Source organism: Harpia harpyja, chromosome 3, assembly GCF_026419915.1.
Source record: "Harpia harpyja isolate bHarHar1 chromosome 3, bHarHar1 primary haplotype, whole genome shotgun sequence".
Taxonomy (NCBI): domain Eukaryota; kingdom Metazoa; phylum Chordata; class Aves; order Accipitriformes; family Accipitridae; genus Harpia; species Harpia harpyja.
The window spans coordinates 69,921,195-69,948,737 of record NC_068942.1 but is presented as its reverse complement, the minus strand read 5'-3'; the positions used below and the strand labels follow the sequence as shown (position 1 = coordinate 69,948,737).

General features: G+C 39.3%; 1 protein-coding gene across 8 annotated transcripts in view; it reads left to right on the top strand.

The window, feature by feature from the left end:
* The first annotated feature begins 2,150 nt into the window (after positions 1 to 2,150).
* BEGAIN (brain enriched guanylate kinase associated) overlaps positions 2,151 to 27,543 on the top strand; it is a 164,144-nt gene continuing 138,751 nt past the window's right edge. For 5 of the 8 annotated variants that reach the window (XM_052783179.1, XM_052783180.1, XM_052783178.1 and 2 more), the window contains exon 1: positions 11,892 to 12,881. In XM_052783179.1, coding sequence (XP_052639139.1) covers positions 11,955 to 12,881 — 927 coding nt within the window. In that variant the 5' untranslated portion in view covers positions 11,892 to 11,954. Of the gene's footprint in view, positions 2,273 to 5,179; positions 5,388 to 11,891; positions 12,882 to 27,543 lie in introns of those variants that run through there. The other 3 variants (XM_052783183.1, XM_052783181.1, XM_052783182.1) reach the window with 2 other exon arrangements.

Sequence of the window (27,543 nt, the reverse complement as noted above, 5' to 3'; positions counted from 1 at the left end):
ATGGAAAAAGAGGTAGGAAAAAAGAGTTTATTTGTAGTTCACCACAGAAGTTTTGTTCAATGAGGAGTTTTCTCTGCCTTGCCTTACTTTCATTTGGAAACTGGAACTGGCATTTTGTTGGGCCAATTTGGAACTGACCACTAACACCTGGAAAAACATTTTTACACCTGGAAGAGCCAAAGGAAAAAGGGGTATACACACACGGCTGGGCAACATTTTGTCTCTAACCTCTCAGCTGGAAGTGTGGCAGTGGCTAAAGCAAAATCTGCAAATGAAGTCATGTTTCCTCTCCTCTCATGTCAGCTCACTGGAAAAAAATGATGTTTCTCATAAGATATGCACTGTTCTTCCTCCCCTTCCTATACATGTCTTGGAGGTCCTGGCATATAACGGCTGCCCATTTGCATTTGGTTTTAACTCACCAGTCTGCTCCTAAAATATAATGGAGCCTGAGAGGAAGAATTTGTTAGTCAAAAGATCTTATCATGGCAAAAGTAGTTACAGAGCTATGCAGTGGCCATCCTGGTCTGAAAAAAAACCACAATAAAGAGCAGCCAAATATTTACCATGCCACCAATGGTTAAAGAAAATTGGAACACAAGCAGGGATGTGGTTACAAGGTCCTATGGCTACAGGAGCCATTCTACTGCTGAAGCCACCAGGAGTCATGAGCTAAGAAACCTCTGCTCTACGGCTGTATCTTGCAGTTGTTAAAAGAAACAAGTGCTGGATTTCAGCAGCTTCTGATGAGTTTTGAATTTACTGTCAGTCCAGAGGCATTAATCATTGCTTTTTAAGAGGCAAGGTGTTTTTTCTGGTGAAAGGAAGATGCTGCTGTTAGGAGTTTGCCTCTAGGATGCTGGGAAGATCTGCCTCCTTGAACACCAAGGTCTTGCACGTTGTTCAATGTTCAAAACTCAGTGGGAGCAATAAACCCAAATCTCCTGACAGCTGATGAACAGCAACTGTAATGTGAAGCTCCTGAGCATGCCCACACTGTCTGGGATGCATGTAGGATCTCAACAGCAGCAGTGCAATAACTTAATGTAACCAGTTATCCTTCCCTTTCCCCTGACACCTTTTTTTTTCAAGTCAAGGCATGGAGGTGTGGCTAAAGATTGGCCATGTCCCCACCTCAGGCTGGCAAGCTAATGATGCAGACCATGGATGATAACACAGTTCACCTCTGTCTTCACATTAGAGATGAAAGGTGCAGTCCTTTGGACCAGCCAAATCAGGATAAGCCAAAACCTGACTACTCAGAGTAATTTCCAATTCATAAATACATCAGAGATCTCTCCCTACCCAAAAGCATCCTTGGGCAAAAGACAATTTAAAGTAGAATGTTTCAAAATGCAGGGCTAAATTTAAAGAATCGTTTCTTCTCTGCAGTGCAGTACTGCAGACATGATTGACTACTGGACCATGATGTACATATTTGTGTTGGGCTTTACACAGGCAGAATTCTAACAAAAACATTTAAATACTTTAAATGGTGACATCACTAGAACTCCAGAAGTGTGTATGGTTTTATATATTAAATATATAGATACATGTGGATGATTTTATAACCATAGTTACGTGTCTTTATAATTGCAATGGTCTGTGTACACTCAAAAATGTGATGCTTAAAAATTTTTCTCCCAAAATATCAAAGGCAAAACAAAATACTTAGTTTTTCACATTTGTGTGATGCCTCTGGGGCGGTTCCTACATTCCTTTCTCAGGGCTGGAGCTCTAGAAGTAGCATACAACCACCAGAGTGAAGGAGAGTAACAGGTACTGCACTTTGGTTGTAATCAGAGCCTTGTCCCCTCTTAAGGGAATTCAGTGGGTGTTTCAATTGAAAGATTTTGGCTCTACCCAGTTTTCTACTTATATTCACAAACAATACTGACTCAGTCCCTTTCAATCTCAAGTATACATGACTAACTAGTAATTTCCTGCATTTGTGACATACCATAACCCTCCCTGATGCTGTTAAAGTTTGTGACTACACAGAAAGACACTGAGAAGTTGATAGCGAATGAACCTTGGTAAGTTGTTCTGCAATTGCTTGACTTTGCTCTGCAAGTTTATGCTCTCATAGCAACATGGACAGCATATCATTCTATGCTGGCTTCATTAAAAGAAAACGATCCTGTCTTTCAGTTAAAAAAAAAGAAAAGCTGTAACTGTTGAAGCAGTATGCACCTAATAAGCTACTTCTAAATCTGGCTCCATCATTTCAGTCTGTGGACTAGCAGAACAGAGCTTGCAGAATCCTTCTCAAGTAAGTATTGCTTTCTCTTAACAGCATGTGTTTTTTGTTCATTTAAAATGTATAACAGGTAGTAAAGAAGTCTTCAGCATTGAATTAGTGGTGCTGCAATATGACAACTGAATGCCTGCTTTAAACATGAATTAACATGCTCTGTTTTTTCTTTTGGCAGACATTACTGTCTTAAAAAGGAAATATTTAATACATTAAGGTACAAGACAGCAAATTATATGGATGAAGCTTCCCAAAGCTACAGTGCTAGAAAGCTAATGGAATGACTTATAATTGACTGTCATGACAGGGTTTTTTAAAATGATTTACGTATCTTTTATTTGCATAATACACATCATGGAACATGTCTATTTGATCTCATCAGAGCTGGAATATGTATTCTGAATATGCTACTGGCCATTAAGTATGAAATTAACAAAATCATTTCTATCTTCAAGAAAGCAAAAAGTCAGATAGTGGCATTAATATTATTAATAAACCTAATATGTACACATTAAACCTACCACAGGTTTGTATTAAATGCTGAAGGAAAATATTTGTAATGGATGACTTTGTATAATTATACAAAGCATTAGTCATTCATCGTTAAACCCAACAGAGTATAGATGAAATAATTGTTTGTATGAGAAACAACATAAATACGGTGCCATTTGCCAAAACAAACAGCACATACTGTAGCATGCTTTTTGCAAGAGTATTTAAACAGCTCTGATGAACATGTCTCTTTAATATAATGAAATGGGGTGGGACTATGGGAGTTGAAGGAAAAAAAATAGCAATATTTTGCTTCATGTTTAAATTGCAACTGTTGTAGCAGAAAGGAGTTAGGAACAGGCAACCCACAGGGCTACCTTTACATTTGGTGTCAAACACACACATATCCACATCCAAACAAACATTGTTTTTCTCATTTAGTCCTAGCTGCTTAGCACCAATTACCATGACACGCAAACATGCAGGTTTACAGCACTCAGCAAAACTATATTGTAGCTGCATCTGAGACATTACAGCTCTGGTACTAATAACCTGGAAGCTTGTAACACAGACATGTCTTATACCTCCAAATAATATTATTTATCATAATTTTTTATGTAGGGAAAAATGTGCTGCAAAAAATCAAATTGTTCAGTTAACTTTCACAGAAAACTACATAAATACTTTCCTCCTCCTCAAGTTACCCATCCCCCAACACCCCATGACAACAGAAGTCAAGAAATTACCACTTATTTCTCCCAGTTATTTTCAAAGTATTCATAACAACAAATTTAAAGGCATACTGCCAAGCCAACTCATTCCTATGCAGGCAACCTTTTTTAAGCAAACTTTTCCAGGACATATTGAAGCATGGAACTAGAACAACCATTTCCTTATTTACTCTGTAATAGGAATAGAAAGTCCTTGACAGATTATGGATATGGAGACATAAAGAATGAAAGCAGAGATAACAAAATTACTGTATTGCAGTTATAGTGAACAATAATACATACTTCCTTTTGCAAGCAACACTAAGCTTCCTAGGGCCAGCTCTGAACAGCCTGAGAGATTAGAAGCCAGTAAAGGAGAGGTTTAGCCTGACATCCCACAGGCCTTCCCAAAATCTCAGGAAAACACAGGATAGTTATAACAAGACCAGTAAGTAGTGAAACTTATGGTACCATCCCCACAAAGAAGATCAGTGACTAGTAACACCACTAACAAGCTTTGATAGTTTCCACAGCTATTACTACTATTCAGCAACAAGACGAAGCAATCATTGGTAACTATTTCTGAGGCAGATTAGGAGGGTGAGGAGGAGGAAGAGGGCTGCATTTGTGAGGCCTCCAAGGGAAATGGTGACTTCATGATCAAGGAGGCAGCATTGCCTAGATGAAAAGGCTCGTCCCTTCCTTATCCGTTGTGATTTCCTAATCTTCCAAAAGAATGATCCTAATGAAATCCCGCAAACCTAGTACAGGTCAATTGTTTTTATGAAAGTCAAAGCCTCCAGGGATTTGACCCACTACAAAGAACTGTGAATTTTTGTAATATGCTCTTGAACAACTCAGTCTAGCACAGAATTTATTGATTTGAATAGGCTCACCGGACAGGGGGGAAAAAGAAGAGAATATCATAGCAACATCTTACTCCTTTGTGGTTTATGGATTTGACAGAGACTTTCCTCCCAATCTTACAATTTCCTGTTTAATGTTTAGTTAGTGGAATTACATATTCCTGCAAATGTAAAAAAGATGACAAGAAAAATGCTGCTGTACTGAAAGATCTCTTCAATACTCCTGGAAGGATCACTGGGATGGACTTTGGGTAGCTTTAATTCACCAGTAAGGTGGTATCACATCAAAAAGGGACATTATATGGCTTCAGAGACAGCAAAGCCTTGCAGACTGTGGCACCTAGCATCAAACTAGGAATGGATTTGAGTAAAAGAAATTAAATTGGTATAGAAAATAAAATGAATTTTAAAATAAAGCAGAATTCAGTGGGTGGGAAATATTTTCATTCCACCTGAAGAAAAAGGAAGTGTATTTTTATTCCATGTCTGATTTTGCATGAGAAATTAGTTCCATTCTTCCACTCACTTTTCCTCTCTACTGTCTTAAATTTTCTTACGCCTTTTCCTTCTCTTTTGCCAAATAACAATAACAATAATAATAATAATAATAATAGGATGTAGGGGCTGGGAAATAGGAAGAGAAAAAAGGGAGAGTAAAATGAGGAAAATGGTATACCTAATTTGGAAAGCCACATGACACTGCCATCCTACCTCAATGAAGGACACATTTAAGAATAGACTCAAAGGATTTGACACTTTCCTAAAAACACACACGTTCAAGGAGCAGTGGAAGAAACTAAGACTCATTATCTGTGTATTCTCAGAAGGATCAATTATTTTGCTCTCTTTTCACCAAGCGACTACAAAGTGAACTGGAGACACAGAATCAAATGCTAGTGTAATGCAGATGACCTACAACTCTACCCATCCTACAGCACGGCTACAAAGAAGGTACAACGTGTGAAAAAGAGCTCATGGAGCAGCTGGCTAAAGCAGAAGCTGAGCAAGAAAAAGATGATGTTGGCAGAGGACAGAAAGCATTTTGAGGACTCATTCACAGTCAAGGTACGCAGCTGCAGTTGGTAACTAAACACTAATCTGATAAAGTAACTGTTATTCACAGATGCTATCATCTTCCATTAGCTAGGAAACTCAGTCTCTCTTGGATGAGGGCAACAATCTCTCAGGCAGGTGATATCACAAGCTTTTAGTGCTATACAAGTTCCAACATTGGAGAAAATGCTATAGTGTATATGCTCTGAAGCTCGGCCTAACTAGACCTCAAATCTGTTCCCTATGTTGTAGATCAGCTTCCATATCATTTTGTATTCCTCTCTTCAAAGCAGTCCATTGTCTGAACTGTGGACTAAAAAAAAGATCACTTAAAACCCTTGAAAAAAATATCACAGTCTGCAGCTTCATTTCTCTGGCTTTTCTCAGCAAGAGTAAAATTTCTCTTCATGAGATAATGAAAGGGAAAAATTCCTTTGGGAATTAAGGGTAACCAAATATAATTGTCTAATGCCACAAGTGCCTGGTACATTTCTTTGAGCAGCTTTAAAAATATACACAGCAACATGTGTCCACAGTGCAATTTTCTATTGCTAGGGAGCAGACGACACAACAGACAACGGCTCAAAACCAATAACTAATTTGACTGCTTGCACAGTAATGGAAGGCGCTCTGACAGTATGATACCAGATGCAGTAAGGACCTGTGTCAAATGGAAGGACTCTTTTCTTTTGTTGTACTGTGATAAAAATAATTTTTAAATTGGTATATTAAAACATTTTGTTCTTACATTTTTCTCTTCCTTAATTTTTAATTCATTTTTAAAGCTATAAATATAGCTTGCATGTTAAATGGGTGGCTGGCTCTAGTTTTACTGCAGCTGCAGCATTCGTCAGATAACAGTGACTCTGTTTTCAGGGTGGTGCAGGATTTATGCTAAAAAACATCTCTCCTCTAATGTTCAACACTTCTTACAGGCTTACCACAGCTCTGTCTAGTATACAGCTATAAATTAAATGAATCCGACTGGTGACTGTTGGCAAAAAAGATGGCACAGCAATTTGTTGCATTGTGCTTGGTCACTCTGCAGTTGTAAGACAGATAAATGTTTTCCTCATCATGATGGAGAGGTAGACTAATGAGAATTTAGAGGAATTTAGATCCTTTAGATCTTCAGGTTTAGATTCAAGGTTGGATGCACGTACTGTCCACCATACAGATTCCTGCATAGAAGCATGAGTTTCTTAAATGTCTCTAGTCTGTAAGACACCACAGTACGTTTTCACATCCCTGTCATGCCAATAAAACCTATCATTTGTTAAGAACCCAGACTGATTTAATGGTGGCATCACAGGTCCAATTTTCTGTTTGTCATTACATGACACAGAGCTACCAACAATTGACAGAGAAAGGAAAAACTCATTTTAATATTTTTAACTCGTTCCCATTATCAGTCACTCGTTAAAATAACAGAACTGAACCTTCATTCTACTGGTCCTGAACACAGCTGGATCTTACAGAGTTAAAGCAAATATCTGCTGGAATTTTCCTTAGAACTGCAAGACTTTCAGGCAGAACCTAGTGAGGCAAAATGACTACAGGCAATGCTGGCTGCGTCTATTGTCCATTAGAAATAATTTGTTCTAAAAAGAAAAAAAAAGATGGTGAAGGTAATATTTAGTGAAATGGAATTTTTGCTGTGTGACACCTAGCATCCTAGAAATATACATTATTCCCATTAATTTGGAAATGTGACACACTTTCTGGAGAATAACTTAATAAAAGAATGCTGAGAAGACTTTAAACCAACACTGTCTTGCTGAAGAAACGGGGCGAGACAACCTTGTATTAAAAGCAAATTAACATTCAGCAACCATTACAGAAAAAAAAAAAAAAAAAGTAACTACCTGCTAAAAGAAACCTAGAGAGGAACATCTGTATTATTTAAAGGGATAAACTTAATTGTAAAACAGAAAGGTCCCATAAAACACTCCAAAATGAACTGCATTAAGTGCAAAGAGAAGTGGATAAGATGCGATAAAATTTTCATTAAAGGCAGGAGGGAAAAGTATATCTGAACAAGAATGGGTACTGGAAGAGTTGGGATATAGCTATTTTGTGAGTGGACTATACGCTGAAGGACTTGCACATCTGTAGGGCAAACTGAGAACTCTGAAATGAATTGCAGTTCCTACCAGCTGTGGTGGGTTTGGCTCTGGTGCTCAGGCAGTATTTCTGAAAGGCTGACTGAGAAGTAGAAACAAAATTACTTATAGGAATTAAACTCCATTATAATGGAAAAACTCACCCTTTGCTGCAACAAGAACAGCACAGAGAACAGTGATCCAAAATCTTGGAGTCTACTCACTGACTACAAAAGGCTTTGGAACCAACCTTAACTGGAATTAAAATAAACTCCAATATTGTTTAAAATCAGATTTACACTCTTTTTTGCTAATAACCTAAAATTTTCTTATGAATTTCAAAACATGGAAAACCTTTAGACTTATTTTTTAATGTAGGTAATCTGCTGAATACATTATTGTTAATGTATCAAAAGGCATAATTTTAGATATACAAAAACTTTGCACACTTCTTTAGTTCTAAAACTGTTGAATGTTGTCTGCTTTGACCCAAAAATGATCGTATATTCCAGAGTTCTACACCAAGAAACTTCCAGTTGTCATAACAACCTAATGCAGCAAATACAAGATAGCTTGTATTTGCTTTTGATACTATTAGCAAAAATTAAAATCTCCTGAAGTTAAAAAAACAGGGATATTATTTAAAAGGATGGTGGAATTAATATAATTGGTTTTTTTTATTTCCACAGAACTAAGCTTTCAATGTTAAATCTTTAGACAGTGGTCTGTAGTCATTTCATTGCATCAAGTCATGTTTGCAGGTAACTCTGTTATGCTCCATTTTTATACAAAATATGCAGGTTTCTAATAATGTCTGTGTAAAATGACACTCAGACTATAAATAAGCCTAAATTAACCTTTAGAAAAATCTTCACGTGTTTTCCTAAGTAACTAGTTTACTAGACAAGTCCCTGAATGCTTCAGTCTTGTCAAACGAAATACTGAATCATTATGAAAGTCCGATTTAAGCTGTGATCTTAGCTATCATTCTGTTATAAATGTTTCAGATTCAGCAGTCAGTTTAGCAGGAAAGGATCAGTATTGCTCTGTTTATATTCTTACGTTAATACTAAAATAGAATAGAACATCTTAGCCATTGCACTACACGAAGTTCAAACTGGATCCACATGAGTCCCTAGAAATGGTCCACTTATGAATTATCACTATGTGGGTCTTGATAGTACCTAGACATATCACCTTGATCAGGGTCTCATTATGCAAGATTGTGTACCAATGCATAGAAAAAGACAGTCCTTTCCTAATTTTTAAGGACAGTTAATGGTGGCTACAGAAGAAAGTGCAGGTGTTCACCAAAGGTCAACTAACAAGGTAATGGCAGAGCTGCTAACAAAGGACATGTTATTTACAGTGAAGTCTGTCACTTAGGTCACACAGTTTTCAATTGATTTGCACAGGGATACTGTATTATTCCAAGAATTGTGCCCACCATTTCTAAAGTAGGGCAAAATTAATGCATCAGTTTTTCTCTTCAGATTATTTTAATGTTAATATTACAGTTTTAGAAGAACTTAGAAATCAGGCATACATCCACCTAGCACAGGCGTGTTGTAGCAAGAAATAACAGAATAATTTGAGCTCTCTGAAGTTATCTGTTCCAAGAGTACAGCCCAGACTACTGCAGCAATGCATTGCTATTCACAGACATACCTGCTTGCACTAGAACGAGAAATTCTCTTTGTCAGCAATGTCTTCAAAGAGATTCAGATATATAAGGCAAAATCATTTTAACACTTTAAAAAGTCACTTAACATATGGAAAATAAATCATGAACATTGAATCATTATAAAAGAGTTAAAATTCTCAAACATCCAGATTCTTAAGCATATTTTGGTTTAATATTCAGCTTCTCTATTTGTACATGTGACTAGTGGAAATAATTTCTGTGATTCAGGCAGTCTCTAGAGAATATTTTGGTGAATTTATTTCAGACAGACCACTGAATAGTTATTGTTACTCTAAACTTTGCTAACATCTATTCCAGTCAAGATTTAGAGATATTAATGGGGAAAGATCTATATCATTCAGGTTAGAAGACTTATATGACATTTTGCAGCTGTGGCTTAATTTTTCTGTCTTAATATTTTGATATGTCTATGTCATATGTCTAAAGTCAATAGGCAGAAATCATCTGAAGAAAGAGAAGTAGCAGTATAAGCAGTATACAAAACCCACAAGTGTTATATACCTTACCTAGGTTACCTATACCCTACAACCTGATATTTTTCCAATTTTTTTTTTAAATTATATTTGACTGCTATACAGATGACATATTTCAGAACAAATGGGCTCATTCCTGACAATAGAAGAGAATTATATGAGCCATTTTTGTTGAACGTACCACAGACTTCTGTCAGATTCACACCTTAACATTTGCACATATGCAATGGATGGCTGAATTTGTGCTTATAGTTAACATAGCTTTGTTGATGCACAAATGAGCCCAATCCCTCATGCATAAAAAAGCTCTTCTCCAAATATGTACAAGCCATTACAGATTCTGGCTCAACAATGAGGCTTGCTCTGTTTCTGAAACAGATGTATTAATAAAGTCCATTAAAACTGCAGAACTCACACTTTGCCAAGTTCTAATGGATCCTGGAAGGCAAAAGATCTGACATGCATTAGCATAGACCCTACCTATTTGGCAAATCCTGTTTGCTTCAATGAGTAACCATAAATTCGCAGAAGTCCATATTAGGACATACTGAAAAAGCCCTAAATTCTGGCTTTACAAGAAGATAGTAGTGCTGTATTGTTCCCTGACTGCATTGAAAAGGTCAGGAAAATCTTTGTGTTGGCAATAGAAAGCATTCACCAGCCCTTTAAACTGTCACCATTCACATTCAAGTGAGAGAGGAATAAATTCATGTAAAATAAGACAGTGTGAACAGGATTTATGCATTTTAAGCCACATTGTCTCTGTGATCAGGATAATGTTTATAACATGCAATGGAATGGCACAGTCCCATAGAAAATATGGAAGCATTTCAGAAAGTAATTCCAGTAAAAGCAATTGATTTCTGATGTGTTAAAAGGATCTCCTTGTCCTCCTGTTATTTGCAAAATTAATACACTTACTGTGTTAATTTGAGAGATTTGCAACACTTCAGCAGCTTTTATGAACTATGGTTTAAATGAGTCCTGGAATTACCAACGTGGAGACAATAAATTCTGTGAGGTGAACAAAGTGACTTGTAATGAGGGACCTAAATACAATGTCCTCTTCAAAACCTCATGGAACTACATTTGAACCCAACCTGCCACTGACCTGTCAGCTACGTATGATACGTTTAAATGTGTTCTTCGCTGACTTTTTTCCCCTTTCTTGCCACCTTCTCCTACTCCTCAATCCCTTCCAGGGATCCTCCTCATGTCACCCTGCCCAGTGTTTAAGGGAGGTCACTAGGGTTTCTGCTTGTTATTCGCTTCTCTTTTCTTTCTCCACCTGCTGCATTTCATCAGTCAGAAAGCCATGGTTGTGGCAATGACAGCGATGTAAACAGAGTCTGACTCCCACCAGACAAAAAGGGTTAAATGACTTGCTTTGACCCTTATGCTAAAGTAAGGAGATGCAAAAAAACCCTTTTGAGTTTATCAGACAGTTCATTCTCTGGTCAGTTCCTGTGGCAGCACATCATCAGGACACTCCAAAACTTCACGCTGATTATAAAGTCAGAGCATAGCCCTTAACCTCACTTAAACTAGCCTTTAGGTTCCCACATATACAAAGCAAAAATAGAAATTCTGCACTTCACAGTTCAGACTTGCCTGTCTATAAAGACACTAAAGAATGAGAAGAGTTTCACATGCAAGGTACTGGAAGAACCCATCATTACTACTCCAGACTAATTTACAATGCTGAAATATTGCACCTCGCTTTGGATTCAAACCTTTAAAAATTATTTTAGCATGAAAATTATGGCAAGAACAAGCAGGTAGAAAGTGAGAACCACATTTTCTTTTTGCCTTTCTGGATCTAGCAGATCTGTCACTAAGCTTTCTAATAGAATAGCAAACACTAGTAGCATTAGGACAATATAGCATGACCTTCTCTACTATCGGATTTTAAAAAGCCCTGAAACAGAACCACCCCAGACTTTACTTAGTGAGAATTGATCTACATCATGGTAGTTTGGTTTCCAGTTCAACAGACAGGAATATATCATATGCTGCTTTGGATCAATGAAAGCCCATGCTCATCCACTAAGCACTCAATACCCTGGAAAATTTGCATGTCCTATAGACTCTGTTCATTAGTATGGCTAATTAAAATGATGAGAATGTGCTATTGATCTAATTATGAAACATACACATAATTTGGGATGCATATGGGTTAAAATGTGGCGACTGTACTGTTATGCCTTTCAAAGTCATGCCTGTTGTCTTACAAGATAGAGAAGGATTTATGGGAATGCCACTTTCACTGATGCCAGCTGACATACAGACACAAAAATAAATGGAGTCACTGTCAAAGGGCTCCATTTCCCCTGCTAAGCCAGAGGGTGCTGTGCCTGGAAGATCAGCCAAGCAAGAGGGGGTTGGCAGGGTGACTGAAGAAAGAGCATGCAGTGCATCCACTGCTGCATATGTACCAGAAGTAGGAACTGATGCGGAGAGGAAACTCTCTGGAGATTTGATAATGAACAGTTACTCAAAACGCTGCAGCTCCAGTGAGGACAGCTTTGAGTTACAGGGTAGTGCAAGGTCAGAAGCTAAAAGCTTTGTTAAAAGCAAAAATAAGGATGAAGGCTATCGACCCCATCGATCAAAGCACAGTCAGAAAGGGGGTGAAAAAACCCACGGACTGGAACACTCTTCTCTATATCCAGCAGAAGTGGGAAACGCAAGCCAAAAGCTCCAGAAGCAGAAGAAGACTCACAAGAAAAGCAGTTCTTCTGCATCTGATTTGAGCTTGGTGAGTCAAGGATCATCGAGTTCATTGTCTGTTGTGGAAGAAAAAATAGAAGCTAAACTCAAATTCTCTCAATTTATTAATGAAGTTACTTTCAGAGTGCTTGATCCCATGAGCCTGAGGGCATACCGAGCTGCTAAACTGAAGAATACCTTTCCATCCAGTGTAAGAAGCCTAGATGATTTGCATATTAAGAGAAAGTCTCCTGAAAGCTGGAAAGAGAACATTCTAGATGGGAAAACCCATGAAGAAGTAGACTTAGACAGTCTGAGAAGTGACGACATTGTGGCTGGAGCACGAACACGCAAATTAGAGAAATCCTTGTCCCTGGATACAAGTCCCTCTCTCAGGTCACTTGATAATGGTGCCTCATGCAGAACAAGATCTGGCTTGCCTGTAGAAATTATGATTTCTCAAAGCAAAGAAATGCCAGCCACAAAATCTGCATCTCTGCCTAGAAGCACAAGCATGGTGAGCTCTCTCTCAAATCACTTCTTTGGGTGGTATGTGACAAGTACTTGTGCATTAATGTGACTATTTGAGAAGTGGTTTTGTCTTCCTGGGTGGGCTCTTACTGTGTACAAACTATTCTGCAGTGTGGAACAAACATGGAGGGTTTATTTTTAGTAGCTGCAGAAACCAGCTGTAGGAGGTATGGGAGGAAGGAAAGACAGGATACCACTCCCTAGCCCTTTTAGTTTGGTGTCTTAAAGAAAGACTTTATGAGATCAAAGAAGAAAGGTATTCCTACACTGCAGTGAAGCATATATATAACCAGGCCAGCTCAATATGAGCAGGCAAAGCACCCTCAGAAAAGGGTGAAGAGAGTACTGTGACAGACTCCTCAGGTAGTCAAGCTCACTAGCTTAGAACTTGCTCAGGTATCTCTACACTAAACAGGCATGCTCAGTTAGTGTATTTAAGTACTAGCAAGAGCTCTGACATCCTGAAAACATTGCTAAGGTTTGTGTGTCTGGAGTTAATACACCTAGATAGATAATTTCTTTCCTGATTTTTCTGAAAAAAACCTTAAGAACAGAAAAAGAAAGAAAAAAAGGCTGAAGCTTTCTTCTGTGGTCTGGTCAAAAATATTTATGTTTTTAATTTTTTCTTATGAGATTCTTTCTTTGGTTGGGGAAGAGGTATTTACACCTATGGAGGAGGGCAAAGGGAAATTGTTGTTCTTTGCTTGCATGGCATTGTGAGAAATCCTGAGCTGCCAAACTTTGAACTGATATATTATGCTATTATGTCTCCAGAGCAGTAGTTGTAATTCTGCTAAAACAAAGGTCCAGGAACTGTTGCTTAAGACCATACACATGTACACAGATGTTTGTAAAATGGGAGCTGCTACAGCCGCATTATTCTTTAAAAAGTCTATTTAAATTTAAAAACAAAGAAACAAATGGTTGTCTGTTCTCACAGAGGACTCTAGCAAGTGGGAGAACATCCCAGTCTTAAGAATTTCATGCAATCTTCAGCAACCCAAGCTTAGGATTTTATAGGATGTCCTTGGATGTTTTAATTATCACCTATCAAAGATGGCCGGAGGGAGAAGAGAAGAGGTGAAAGATAATGAAACACAGAGAGAATTTGCTGTCCACAATGGGAGCTGTCCTGCAAAGGGGTCAGGAGGCTCCAGCCCGAGCCCATGGCAGGATACACTTTTTTTACCTTTCAGTTAGCCATCTGTCAGAGCATCTTTTCCAGTGGGCTTGCTCATACTGTACAGATTGGAATGTCCAACCGATCGAGTACTAACTGACTAAACACTCCTGAGTGCTCTGTAATTCCACTCAGTTAATGTAGGCATCAGTCTACTCCAATTTAAGCATCAGCCTGCTCTAAATTTAGTCATTTAAATTAGACACAGTAGTTACCAAGCATTTTACCTCAACAAACAATGCCTCAGACTGCAGAGCTCAACATGAGAAAAGAAAGGAGTGGCAGGGCAAGAAACAAAATCAAAACATGTTCAGCCACATCTACAGATTCATGTCTCCTACATGCAAAAACTTTTACTTCAATGCAATTTATTTAGTGCAAGTCCTCACTCTAAGCATTCCTAGTAAGAAGCAAAAGGATAACTATACAGACAGTCTTGGGTGCCATTATTGTAAAGATATTTTAAAAGTACTTGGTTATGTAATGTTCATTTGAATACGCATATAGAACATTGCCTAAAACTGTTTCATGTTTTAGTTGCCAAGCTGTTATTCATATGCAGAAGATAATCTTCGAGAGAAAGAAATGGATCCAGTTACATTGACTTAAATATAAAACCAGGATAGCAGAGATATAACAACACACATCCTGAAGAGCATGAAAGAACATGCTTGAAAGTTTGAGGTTAAGAAAGCTGCACCTAATAAAAGAACTGTGACTTAGAAGAGGAATGCTGTGACATTGCCTCCTGTCTGTTATGCTTTCTGAAGAGCCTTGAGGTGTCCACAACTGTGTCTGCACTGCATTTGATGTTTCTAATTGGATCCAGACCCACTAAAGTGATTTTCAACTTTCAGACTTTTGAGAACTGGTCAAAATGTTCAGGGACATTTCTGCAGCAAGTATTTATCGGTTTGCAAACAGCTGCCACTGAAATGAAATCTCACAAATAAACCACCTTCACTGTAGATCTATGGAGAGGAATTTCCAGACAGCTAGCAGGATCAAAAAGGATGCTCCACTTAGTGACTGAAGTTAATGGCAATTCTGATAGGTAGAAAGCAATTACAAAATACGATGGATATGATATTGCTATGGTCTAAATATTTTAGTAATCTGGCCAGCAGGATGAAATTATTTCTCATTTCCATGTATTGTTCTAAATTTGGAGTCACTGGATAAATAAGCAGGAAAGCAAAATGATTTAACTAGACAAAAGCAAGCCTCTGAATACACACCAATGTAGAGGAGGGTGCACAACTTGAGACTATGTCATACTTCCAGGCTGAAATGAAATGACCAGTTCAGTAGGCTGAAAAATGCAGGAAATGTCTGAAAAGGGTTGTACACAATGGAAAGTTTCTCAGAACTGGGAAGACATGCTTGTCAGAGTCTGTTAAAGGACAGATCAACACAGAGAGAAATGTGGATGGGTTCAAACAACATGTATTTTCCTCAGATCCAGGGTATGTTTCAAAGCCAGGCATGAGAGGACACTGGTCTGTGTCTTTTAATACACATTTTATCTTAAATACATTTGCTCCAAGTCACTAATGCCTTCAGGAAAGCTTTGGATACCACTGCTATTGTTCCAGGAGGAAACTATGGGTAATAATTTAGTTCTTAAATAATCATATAGGAGACTGACTTCAGATGTGAGCAAGTCTGCAGCTTCCTGAGATTTGAATCAACCTGAAGACTACATTTCAGGTAACTTTAGACATACATGAATGAGGATCAACTTTCCAACTAGATCTCATCTTTACGTACCTACTTTTGCCTGCACAAGGGATTATATAACACAAAATTAGACACTGATTTTTCTCAATCACAGGAAAGCAGTCCTGTTTCTTTCTTAGAAGAGCTGTATCTTCCCATCTTATGAGAAACTATCAGTAGTACACATTCTGTGTGCAAGAGGTCTTAGAAGCACTTAATTATTGACGTCATCATTGCAACTATATGCATATATATCCTAAGGAATTGTGCACTTGTCACCTAAGGCCATGACATTATCTCATCACACAAAATAAGCAAGGTCAAACATGATCAATACAAATGACTGATTAAACTGCAATATCCCCTCTGAGTTGCTACAAATACAGTGTTCCAGCCTGGTGCAGAGGATTTCTTAAAAAAAAAGCTTGGGTTGGGATAATGCCACTTCTACAAAACATTTTGGAAGCTAAGACTTCGGATGCTAAAAATTATGCCTGAATCGGGCAGGTGGTGTGAGGGCAGAAACATGGCCTTGCTCTGTAGGAACTAACCATGCTTATGCAGCCGTGTCTGAGAATAATTTAGCTGCATCCATGCAAAGCTGCACCAATGAAAGTAGAGCCAACAACAATTGCTTATTACCTAGACAGCATCATTGCATGAACACAGACTCTTTCTGAACCCAGAGTCATGTGTCTGCATGGCAACATATTAGGTGGGCTTCTCAGCTTGGTTTGGTACCAGCTTTAGGGTTTATTCTATATTTGACATACTGCAGCTACCAAGCTAACTGCATCCCTGCTTGTCTCACACCTCCATCTGGCCTTCATCTCTCAAATGAATTGCACTAGTCTCATTACCCAACTCAGGTTGGTGCTACAGACACCTGACAGGACAAGACACCTGGAGTGTCACAGATGCAGTCATGCTGCCTCCTGTGTGATTTAGTCTAAAGGGCCAAACTTTGGCTCCATATAAGTAATTCAGTTCCCTCCTGTAGCCTTAGCAAAACTCTTGGAAAACAAAGTATTCATTCTCGCTCTGATTTCAATCAGCATATGCCCTAAAGTACTTAATTTCTATAGCCCTCGAGGGGGAAGTGGACAAATGCCTTTTACAAAGGCTTGCATCTGTATAAAATGCAGACGAGTGAAGCACAAGCTAGAATAACACTGCTTTTCATTCCTCTCACAAGAAATTAATATTACAATAATTACTGTAAAGAAGAAATATGACCAGTGTAGACATTTATATACAATATCGAGAAGATACAAATCCTGATGATGTATATATCTAATCCAGGTAGGCTGTTTAATTCTTAAGGAGCCCTATAGGTAGCCTACTGAAGTGTCATAGACATGAACACAAACAAAGTGGTACTAATTTCTGCTCTTTCTGCTATCTGTTATGCATGAGGATTCCTACTGTTCATTACAGGTTCTCTTGCAAGAAGAATGCCTTAGCATGGGGATGGCTCTCTGGAGGTGCAGAGGCATCTTTAGAAATTATAGCCTCACACACCTGAACTTCCCAGGCATGAAGGAACCTGAGGTAGAGTAAGACTGTCCTGCAAAGGGTGTGGTAGAATGCCATAGCAGTAGAAAATGCAACTAATCTTCCATTTCTAAAGAAACTCAGTTTCTAGGGCACCGGAGTTCTAACAGAATCTCACTGAAAGAGCAGACAAGATGGTGATTTTTGTTGCTCTAGGCCAAAGCTCTTTTATATAAGAAGGCTTTCAATCCTCTTTCAGCCCTTCCAGCCTGCTACCATGCTGTAAAAAAAGGCAATTGCTTTGTTCTTGGATGAATACCAAATATTTCATTTCCATTTACAGTACAGTGATGTTTACAAGTAAGATTTGGGTTCAAATACATTATAATGGAAAGTATCTATTATTTCATTGACTCATGCATGCAATACGTTAAAAGAGAAAGAGTAAGAGGTGGCACCAGAAGTGCAGAGAGATGAAGTGATTTGCTCAGGTCAGTGATCAAGCCAGCAGCAGAACACAGACCTGAAAAGCCTTCCAGTGTCCTATTTTATGGTCTGTTCCTGCTCTTTCAGGCAGGCAGGACAATGCAGGACTACCCTCAATAGCAGAAACAATCAGGGTCTGATCCACAGCTCTGGTAACTCAAGGTTACCAGAGGAATGTAAGAAAGAGAACTATATCAGATGCTTCAATTCTTTAGCACATGACATGCACATGACAGTTCATATCATTAAAGCCTCATATGAGTCTCATGGCAATGAAAAGTGCCACATGGCCACCTTTCCTGGCATCCTGTCCTCTGTCTTGCCATGCTATCCCACAGGATGCTGCTTAGATGTTTGCTCCCCTCTGCCTTGTAAATTGGAGGTGACCATCAGGCTGTTGGTAGTCTAAAGATGTTTTGTCAAAATAGACATTAAAATACATGGCTTAGTTCCTTTACCAAAAGCTTGAGTGAGAGAAGATACCGGTCGCTTCTTTTCTTTGTTCAGAGACATCAGACAAATACAGCAATTTTCAGACTTACTAGCTTTAAACTCGTTATCATAGCATAGCCACGGAGCTGTTAGCAATATAAACCATAACAACTTCGCTCTGTTATTTTTGTTTCATCTCTAGATCCCTGAAAACAGTCTCTGTGTCTGCTAATACTGTATAAGAATCACAAGTCAAAACAATTCAATTTGGGTGTGGAAAGCCAAGTACCACATCTTTAGACAATTGGGGCAGCAGTTCCTCGATACTTCCAAGGATTCCTATTGCATCATTATAATTTCTCTCCTTCTGATACCAACACTTACTGTTTTCCTAATTCTATACACCACTATCATGAAATTGTCATTCTGGGTGCAGTAGTAATGAGTAGTATTGCAAACGTATGCCGATGTGTACACTTGGAGCTTTCAGGGTAGGTAAATTAGCTTTATAACACCTCATAGGCAGCCAAATACTATAAGCTATAAAATCTGATGACCAAAAGAAATGGTAGTGCTTTCTGACCTCACTCCATCTGAAATCAAAGACAAACTTCATTTTCCACTGATCAAGCTATCTTAAATATCTCCTCAATCTCTGAAAGGACTTAGCCATGTTAGATTTGAAGCATGTAGTAGTATTAGTAGTACCAGCAGCAGCCAAGCTGGGGCAAGAAGGGGCTCGGCAGAGACTAATGGTCCACATTTACCCAGCTTCATCAGTTAAAGAGAGAGTGCTGAATCCTCTCCTTCATTTTGTTAGTGACATTTATGGTACAGTCACAAGATATGGGAATTCAAGAAGGCCATGTGCAATTTCACCTATAGTTAACACCTCTTGTCCCAATAATATGGCATTGACTCCTTCTTCGACTGCTAAGAGGAGTGCAGCAGACATGTACTGTAGGAGAGATCAGCATAATGTTTTTAGAGCAGCAGATGTGACATCGTTTTACAAGCAACAGTATGAGCAGATGGTGTTTAGAGAGTTCTCCTTGCCTGCTCTAAAACACCTCCGTTGGGTCACTAATGGATCCTTCGTCTAGTCGAACACAGTGCATAAAACTACAATGTTCTCAGGATGACGCATATGGTCATTTACAGCTTCTCAGCTCATCAAATACAAATTAGATCAAAATCTTCTTTACAGGGCATAGACATCTATAAGCCAGTACTCAAAAGAGTAAGCTATTTATTCAAGGCAGGATAAAATAAAGACATCCTGAGCTGCTTGTCAATAAAAAGAATGTGTTTTCAATGAAATTAAGTATCTCACCATAAAGCCTGCAATTTTTGAAGTTAGGGTTTGTACTTGGGTTGTCGTGTCGTGTCCCCCCCCCCCCATTTTTAGAGAAGAAGGGGAGCAGCAAGTGAGTCAGGAGGGAGATGTTTGCATAAAGGAACAGACATTATTATAATGGTGAATTTCTGCACAGGATTTAGGGCTCCAAACAGAACACAAAACCATTTTCCAGCCAAATCTACTATTCTCCTTCAGAGGGGCAGCTACTCAGCCAGAGAAAAATGCTGAGCGCATGCAGTTCACATTGATTTCGGTATCTCTTGGCACCAGCCAGAGGAAAGCAACATTGGCAATCAAAAATGCTTAGTGTTCCTTTTCCAGTGATTTTTGTTAACATGACTTTTCCCCTTCCTTTGAGTTTGGAAATCATTTCTCAATTGCACTCTCTATCTTTGGGTGACTTTAGAAAGAAATGGTACTTTCAGAGTAATGGAAGCTACAACAGGCTTATAACAATTACCATCAGCAGAGATGCCCAAAAACTGCAGAGCCAGACAAGGGAAGGCAAAAGAACAAGAGGTAGAAAAGACCAATAGATCTTTCTTCTCTGGCCCAGGTTTGGTCTAAAAGCCTTTCTGTGTAATTTATGAGAAAAGATTTTAAAGGTGTTTCAACCCATTTTTCATTTTTTCCTTCAGCCAGCAGCCTGTATTTGTCATGTTTACGAAATGGGTTTTTTTGCCCTGCCGTAGCATGGCTTTGGTATATCACAGAAGCAGAAGACCTCAGCATGCAGTGACTCTCTCCCACAGACATATGCAGTAATTAACAGAACAATTTTGTCTGGTCAACATAGTGAAAATCTCTGAATTCTACCAAGAGAAGTTGCAAGTTCAAGGCACTGCCCAGAGCCAGAGGTTGCTCTGATTTATTTTTCACTTGAGAGTGAACTGATATTTTTGCCCCACTCATTCTAAGGTTTTTGGTTCTATTAAAATTCTGCCCACTGACGTACTGCATGCAATTAATAGAAACATAGATGTAACCTTGCTCCCCTCCCCACTGTGCTCTAACATCTAACCTGAGTAAAATAAAAGTTCACTTCTTAATATGAACCTATCACAGCATGCATTTTGGGGACAGAGAAGAAGGAATCACTATTACATTACTCTGCCAAAGCTGCACTTGAAATACTCTGTTTTCTCTATAGGCTTGGTGCTCCGTGGGTTTATTTTCTCACATCAGAAACTAGCATTAAAACTTTGAGACTGACAAATTTCAAGAGCAGAAACTTCTATGAGTTACAGGATGGATTGGAAGGTTTTATACTAAATGTGGGCCTCAGAAATGAAGCCTACCTGCCCCAACACCATGAGTCATGTCTCAGAATATCAGGAACTGCCAGCTTTGACCTCAGGTCTGATAAGGAGAAGTAGGACCCCATTTGGGAAGCTGTTTCATATTTATAAAATACATATTTTTTCATAAAGCTCTAAAAAATGGCATTTTCACAGACTAGCTCAGACATTTGTTTCAATGACTTCCTTTTTGCAAAGGGGCTTAAATTTGACCTTCTCAGATGAAACTCTTTAGTGCCAGGAGTTTTAGATGACAGGAAAAACAACTTGTGGATAAGAAAGAAGCGGCAGATGCCATAAATCTTGGCTTTAAAACAATCTCCCATGATATTCTCATAAGCAAGCTAAGAAAATATGCAGAAAAATATTAGAAGATAGATGCAAAACTGTATGGAAAATCTTATTGAGAAGGTAGTTCATAATATTCAGTTGTGACTGGGGTCTCAGGGGACCAATACTATTTGGTATTAGCAAGCAGATGCCCTTAGTTTGAGATACCATTGCTATCTATCTACAGAGAGTAAATAAAACATGCAATTCTGCTCCTTTGTCTGATTTGGAAACTACAGTATTACATTTATACCCCTGTGTAATACTCTTAAGAGGATGCTTGTGAAATTTCCAAAATGCTGACTTCCCAAGAATAAGCAGGCACTTACAAAGTTTAAAGGAAGCTTTCCCAGTTCTGAAAATCAGCCTTGGTGGAAAAGCCTTCAAGTCTTTTTTTCTGTTTTGTAGAAAACTTATTCAGTACCTAGAATAGACATAAGTTGTTTAAACATCCTACTGTGTCTCCCATACCTCAAATCACTACTGTATCTACAGTTAAATTTGTTTCCTTTTTCACTACCAAAAGGATATTCCAGAACTTGTTCGGAGCTTAATGTTGAAAAAACTCAAGCGAGCTGGATACAACAGCATTGGAGTCTTTATTCCTGAACAGCTAGCTCGTAGTCTGTAGTCTGCAAAGCCTTCTGTTATGACACTGTTGGCCAATAGCTCTCCATTTCTGACAGTAAATTCAATACCTGCAAAGATAAACTAAAATTATTCAAATGCACATCTGTATCGGTCGAGCTTATGAGCTGTTTGCATTAATATTTTATGTTAGCTGGGCAAGAATGATCAGTGATTCGGCAGTCTCTGCCTCCTGCTCCCTGCTTGGATAGCAAGAGCATTTTAAACAAAAGAGAATGAGGAATAAACACTAGGCTTGTTCGTACAGCAACACTTGTTCTCTTGAAAATAAAGAGACATTTCCCCCAAAGAACAGCTATCCCCTAGATAACTGTAGTAACAAAAACCTGCTGTGTGAACACAGTCAAAATGAGCAGCTATTGAGGATTCAAAAACTGGTTCACAACCACTTATTTCTACAGCAGCCAGCCAGACCTTCTCACCGCTTGCTATGCTGCACTGTGCTGCAAGCTCACAGAAAGTACCAGACACGTCCTATTTCTGGAGACTCGGAACTGAATCACAGTCTTGCAACAAGAAAACCGGGACTGCCTGTAAGCCAGCACGATGAAACAAAACAGCAACAGCCGCTGGTGAACAGTCAGGGGCCTTAATGGTCCTGACTACCTGAGGTGTCCCCCACCCTGTCCACAGCCCGGGGCCGTCAGTCCCTGCCCCAGCCATGCCGCAGCTGGGCCAGTCTCAGCTTCCCACGGCCCTGCCCTGCCTGGCCATGGGCCCCATCGAGCCAGGCCCAGCTGCAGGCCCACGGCACAGCCCGGCCCTGCCCTGCCTGGCCATGGGCCCCATCGAGCCAGGCCCAGCTGCAGGCCCACGGCACAGCCCGGCCCTGTCCCCAGGGAGGCGCCCAACGCCCGGGGCTGGGGCTGCCCCCGGTGTCCCCCGGCTGCCCTGCTGCTGCCTGGGGTGGTGGGACAGGCCGTGGCTGCCAGGCCCTGCCCTGACCAGACCCCAGGGGAGCCCCATGGCTGCTGGTACCCGGGGCCCACAGTGCGGCAGGCAAACACAGGGTGGACGGAGGAGGTGCTGTGCCAGACACTCGCCTCCTGCTGCTACGGCAGACCCGATCCCCGAACAGCAGTAGCCGATAAAATATTGCCCGGTACACGAGAGGCTATCGCAAGGAGGAAACAGAATTGCAATCTTGCAAACCATACGAAGCCAGAGTTACCCGCTCATCATAAGGCATTTACATGGAGTAATGAATTGGTAACAAAAACCTGCTAAAATTGTGTTCACGGGTGCCCAAATTAAGCAGTAAAATGCAGAAAAGACCTTTCATTTGCCTTGCATATGCCCATCTTCTCCACTTTTCAGTGTTTTGAGGTTTCCTCTTGCTTCTTTTTTTGATGCTGTAGTAAACCAAAATGGATGCTAAACCAGTCAGCAAAGTTACATGAGGGAACTGTACAGTCCATTACAATCAATGCAGTTAATTAAAAATACAATTAAAACAGAAACAGTAATGAGAATTGGAACACAACAAATTATTAAAATTAGTTTGGCTTTTTTGTTGAGCCACTCGGCTCCCAGTTAAAGTAAATGGCTTTTTACTTCATTGATAGCTACAGCAGCAGACCTTACGCAGCTCTAAGTTCTCCTTCCAGTGTTAGGGTGCAAGTGCATAACCCCCCCTTTCCCACCTTCCCCTTGCTCTACCCACCTTCCGCAACCAGTCTGCCACTCAACCCCCAGTGCTGCAAAACTAGGAGCTGGACTGAGGAGTTGCAAATACAGAGCAGGAAAGAAGCATATGGTGGCAGAAAATAACAAAAAGCCTGTTAATTATTCCAACAAAATATGAAACATTCCCCTACAGCAGACGGGAATCTGTTGGCGAATTATTATTTATCTGTTTATTTTTGTTGGAGACTGTTCACCTCACAAGCTACTGGCAGCTTTTCTGTACCTTGCTCATAACCATTTTGGAGTGTAGGAGCTAATATTGTAGGAAGAAACCTGGGAAGGAAAGAGGCTTTGTTCTTCAAACACCAGGCCTTCAGAACAAATGCTGGGTACTAACACAGCTAACTGCTTCATTTTTGAGCTCAAGTCTGCAGGAATCATTTTTACAGGTTATTGTGTCTCTGTCTGATACTACCACAGCAGTGTTACAGCTCTATAAATTGTGTATTGACAGCCATGGTTGGTTTCCTGCTTTTCTTGTAATCATTCACATCTTAAGTGTTCCTCCCTTCCTTGAAGGAAATACATCTCTCCCCCATGTTGCGAAATGTTAGTGACAAAGAGCAGGGTGTTGAGAAGAAAGTTTCAGCTTTCACTTTCTATTGCATAAACTCTCCAGTTCTTTGAGAAGGAAGAAGCAAATGAACACTTCTGGCTGAGTCACTGTTTAATAACACGATGATTAGCTAAACATCATAACAACTAGGGATTAAGTATTTTCCACTCTTACTGGACTTTTATCATCATCAGAAGACAACAGGTAGCTCTTCTAGTAACTCAGTTATTTTAGTACCACAGATCGATAGCTTGATTCTTGCATTTCTCAAAACTATGAAGCCTAATAGCTATAATAAATATTAGCATGTGTCTTCTAAGCTATAATGGGATTTTATGAAGGTGTATGTTCACTGCTGTAATATGTCAGGAAGAACTAGCTAAAAAATGTCTTTTAAATCCTTACTTTCTGTTGAACAACAATTGTTAACACCACAGCTGCTCCAGTGCTAGTTGTTATTTTGTGTACTGACAACTATTTTCCAGATAAGCATTGCTGCAAAATGTAGGTAAAACTGGACATAGATTTATAGGGTTTACCACTACATGAGAGCCTTCTATTAAATGTGGACAGCAATGGAAGCTCCTGAGACAGACGAAAGCTTTCCTGAGATGGTCAAAGCAAGGGAGGGCATAATACTGGCTTTTCTTACAATTGTCTCCACTGGTAACTTTGGGTAAAGGCCTGTCTTGGCACTGCCTCAGTTTCCCCAGCTGTAAAATAAGAATAACTCTTAATCAGTTTTCTTAGTGTTTCAAGATCCTCTCATAAAATGGATGTGTTGCAAAAACATACCTTACAAAGTTGAAGGAATTCACTCATAGAATGTTCAATTAATTCCCTTATTTGCATCGTTTGAGGAGTCCTTATGCTGATGTATACCGGAAATTTTTCCTATACCCCTGTAGTGCTTACCAAATATAAAACCAAAGTACTTGATCTATGCTGCTTAGGAGTGTTTCTGTTCTTGTTATTCTTAAGAGTTTATGCCTTGCTTTGGTTTTTGTTAAAAACCTTTAAGATATAGCCTGTTAGTGAACACATGATACCTTTTCCTGAACTACAGAATAGAAAATTAAGTTATGATGAGCGCTAGAATATCATATAATCTTTAGATCTCAGAGGAAATAACTTTAAGAACACTGTGTGCAGTCTGGTCAGCAAGGTAAAGGTATAGCACTGCAAGATGCTCAGAGGTGAAGGTATTATTTTAGTTTGGTGGGAGCATGGGATAAACTTTCTTGAGGCACTAATGGACAACCGAGGCTTGTGCTTACTGTCATAATACCTCCAGACATGGGCAACAGTTTGTTTCACTGCTCAGTTTTCTAAAGTGATTTAAAGTGAGCAGCCCTTTTTCAGTGGGTAGTTTTGCATGAGTGTCACTCCCAGGTCCTTCTTTCAGCAACTAAATTAGACACACATTCGCCAAAAGAATTACCTGTTTCCACAAATCACTGTACACCTTTCTTTTTTTACCGGAGCAGACAGGTTGACACTGTATTGTGACACTAATACCTTTTTTTATTTCACACTTAATATAGCTTATGAACTTCCTAGTCATAACAGAATTTTACAAAAGCATGGGTATGTCCCTCCAGGATGACAGGAAGAAAAACCTATGGAATGACTAGCTTCTAGATTGCTTCAGTTTGTTGAAAGGAAAATTTCTGTATGGCAGTAAACAGTTCTTAGCTCCAGACCAGTAAGTCTGGTTCTTTCCAAAGTTACCTATACCCTATTATCACATTAACTCATTCTTTTTCTTCCAGATCAGGCCATCATCTCTGTAAGCCTTAGTAATGGTACGAGTGTTATATTTTCTAGGGAGATTTCTTGGGTATCAAAAATAACAGCATTTTCCAACAATGCTGTTGTATGTGCACAAATACGTCTGTAGTGCTGTCTTCATTGGTCTCTAAGGGCATCTAAATCTATGAACATATTAACCCCCATGTGTGCCATCTAAATTTCCTTCCCTGAAGAAATTATTCCTTTGTACTTATGTAATTCCTGTTGGGCTGTATGTAACAAAAAAAATTAAATAAAGTCCATCTATAATGTCAGTGCACTCTCAATCCCTGAAAACTTTGATCTACAATGGAATGACTGCATGATGTAGCAAATTTAACTGTCTTGTCTGAGGTTTGTCCTGAGTCTTCCAGCAGTCAGTGCCGTTTATGCCAGCCACAGCCCAGGACTCACAGCCTCTCTGAACTGGGAGGCTGATGCAGTTCAGACTTAGTTCAGTCACAGACCTTCTATATTTGCACTTTCCTTTTATAGCTCAAAGTTAAAAATATCTTATGTTTCTATGTCAAGTACAGCACTCAAACCCCTGTGATGCAGTTTTGCAGTTAAATTACTGTGTCTGGATTAACTGGAAACTATTAAATTCAGTAAAAGTGCAGCAGAACTTGCTACTGTCAGAAATAAACTATATTATCTTGCTTTCCACTGTCATCCATTACTTTCACAGATGATAGGCGCACCATTAAAATCTTTTCCAGTTGTCTTCCGTATTTCCAAAAACACCCATCTAGCAGACCTTTGCATAGGTCTGCTTCTCTTTATACTTTCTGTATTTTTTATTTACAACTGGTGCAATGGGGTGTTGCATGTTCACTTTGGGGCTACAGTACTTCAAATAAATTCTCTTTATTCAGTGATGCATCTCCACCTGTCTCCACTTAACAGAACACATTAAAACTTAAGTGACAGCCATGTTAGTGTTTTATATTAACACTTTACCTCTCAAAATATCAAAAGCAGAACACAAAAAAGAGACCTCAGGGAGAAAAAGAAACAAGTGGTAAAAGAGTTATAGCTTTTCAGCCACTTCTGGCATAAAAGCCTGAAATTATCTACCACTGGATTTTATTATCTGTGGAAAAATATGATTTGAGGATTATGACCAATACTGTAAGTAGGAAAGTCTAATGATACTTGTGCTGTTATTATCAATGTATAATACGTTATGGCCACTGTGGAACTGCTCATTACTGAGACGTGAAGTCAAAGGCAAAGTAATAAGGTTTGGGAGCCTAATCTTGCAAACACTCATGGTGGGGCATTGTGCTTTCTGATGTGTTAGGCAAAGAAACAAATACAGGCAGACAAGTTTTTGCATGTTCTTGGAGTCACCACTCTTCCTTATTCTTTGGATTGTATACCAAAACTGGACGAGATGCACGTGACAGGTACTGCTTGGAGGTAAGAGGGGAGTAGCTTTGGGACCAATTCCCAGGAGGTAAATGGTGGTGGTTTCCCTGGGATCTCATCACATATGAGCTGGTCAGCCTGGTAAGCTTGTAGCATCCCCCACAAGCTTGTCTCTCCCATGGAGAAAGATTCAGATCACCCCAGACCCCTGCTGCCAGACACCCTCCTGCTCATCTCAGCAGCATGGGTGCTGTACTTAAGCTTCTCAGTCCTGAAATGCCTTGAAAACTGTCCAGT